This window comes from Austrofundulus limnaeus, unplaced genomic scaffold (genome assembly GCF_001266775.1).
Source record: "Austrofundulus limnaeus strain Quisiro unplaced genomic scaffold, Austrofundulus_limnaeus-1.0 Scaffold1091, whole genome shotgun sequence".
NCBI classification, from domain to species: Eukaryota; Metazoa; Chordata; class Actinopteri; order Cyprinodontiformes; family Rivulidae; genus Austrofundulus; species Austrofundulus limnaeus.
Window position 1 is genome coordinate 32,967 of NW_013953493.1, and position 1,448 is coordinate 34,414.

At 43.7% G+C, this 1,448-nt stretch overlaps 1 protein-coding gene across 1 annotated transcript in view; it reads left to right on the plus strand.

The window, feature by feature from the left end:
- Positions 1 to 360: 360 nt before the first annotated feature.
- The window catches only part of cog8 (component of oligomeric golgi complex 8), a 7,506-nt gene continuing 6,418 nt past the window's right edge, over positions 361 to 1,448 (plus strand). Inside the window, exon 1 of the mRNA XM_014030617.1 lies at positions 361 to 826. Within this exon, the coding sequence (XP_013886071.1) occupies positions 498 to 826 (329 nt within the window). The 5' untranslated portion in view covers positions 361 to 497. The remainder of the gene's footprint in view (positions 827 to 1,448) is intronic.

The following is a 1,448-nucleotide window of genomic DNA, read 5'->3' on the forward strand; positions in this document are numbered from 1 at the left end:
AAGTACAGATACATAAAAATTCTACTTAAGTACAGTAACAAAGTATTTGTACTTGGTGACTTTACTCTGGGCCCAAGCTTGGGGTTTATCTGGGCAGGAGTCAGAACCTGGCTGATGATGTCATCAGCTGAAATGTTTCTTTCTCTTCAGTCTGATGCTGGCTCCACAAAAGCAACTCTCTTTTATTAAATATAATTTTTAGTTTTTGTATTTTCATTTTAGCACCTGGTCTGCTTCTTTTAATTTAGCAACGCAGTTTCAGCTACTTCATTTCTGTTTATTTTTCCTGTTTGCTTTAATCGTCCAGTAGGTGGCAGTAAAGCGCCTCTCAGCGGGCTGTTCATGTTACGATAATACTGACAGAAGAAGAAGAAATATAAACAGGAAGTTGTTGTCACCTCCGCTTTCTGTCAGGAGATAGAATTAATAAAATATACATTTCTAGTTGTCTTCAAGAGACGCGGTGATTCGGTGTAAACCCGGCCGGTACCGGCACCATGGCGGCGGTGGACGTGGAGGATGAGAGCATCCTGGTGTCCGTGTTCCGGAACAGTTTCCCGGACAGCTGGAGGGAGCAGCCGGACCTGGCGGCCTACCTGTCCGAGCTCAGCTCCTTCGGGGTGGACAAACTGGGCCGGGAGCCCGAGCGGCTGGCCGAGGAGCGGGCCCACATCCTGCAGCAGACCCGGGAGCTGGCCTTCTCCAACTACCAGACCTTCATCCGAACCGCCGAGTGCACCGAGCACATCTACCGGGACTTCGGCCGGGTGGAGAGCAGCGTGTCCCGGCTGCTGGACAAGCTGCCGCTGTTCGGAGAGAAGTGCAGGTGGGTGGATGGACCCGAACCGAACCAGGCTTYTGATTCGGGAAATGACACTAAATATTCACTAGCTTGAACGTATTTAATCTGCTTTAGCTCAAAAACCACGACACCTAGATTATTCTAATCTGATAGTAGAATATTTAAAAACAAGTTTGGGTTTTTGTGAAACCTCTTTTTAATCTGTGAAACTTCAATTAACGACGTTTTCATCACTTTTTTTTAATGCATCTGGACCACACTAGACTGGGTCCAGCTCCAAAACCACAACATTTAGACTCTTCAAATCTGGACTAGATTATTCTAATCTGATAGAATATTTAAAAACAAGTTTGGGTTTTTGTGAAACTTCAATTAACGACGTTTTCATCACTTTTTTTTAATGCATCTGGACCACACTAGACTGGGTCCAGCTCCAAAACCACAACATTTAGACTCTTCAAATCTGGACTAGATTATTCTAATCTGATAGAATATTTAAAAACAAGTTTGGGATTTGTGAAAGGGGTGGGCAACCCTGGTCCTCGAGGGCCGCAAATGCAAAAAAAGAAAAATGTAAATTATCTATCTATCTATCTATCTATCTATCTATCTATCTATCTATCTATCTATCTATCTATCTATCTAT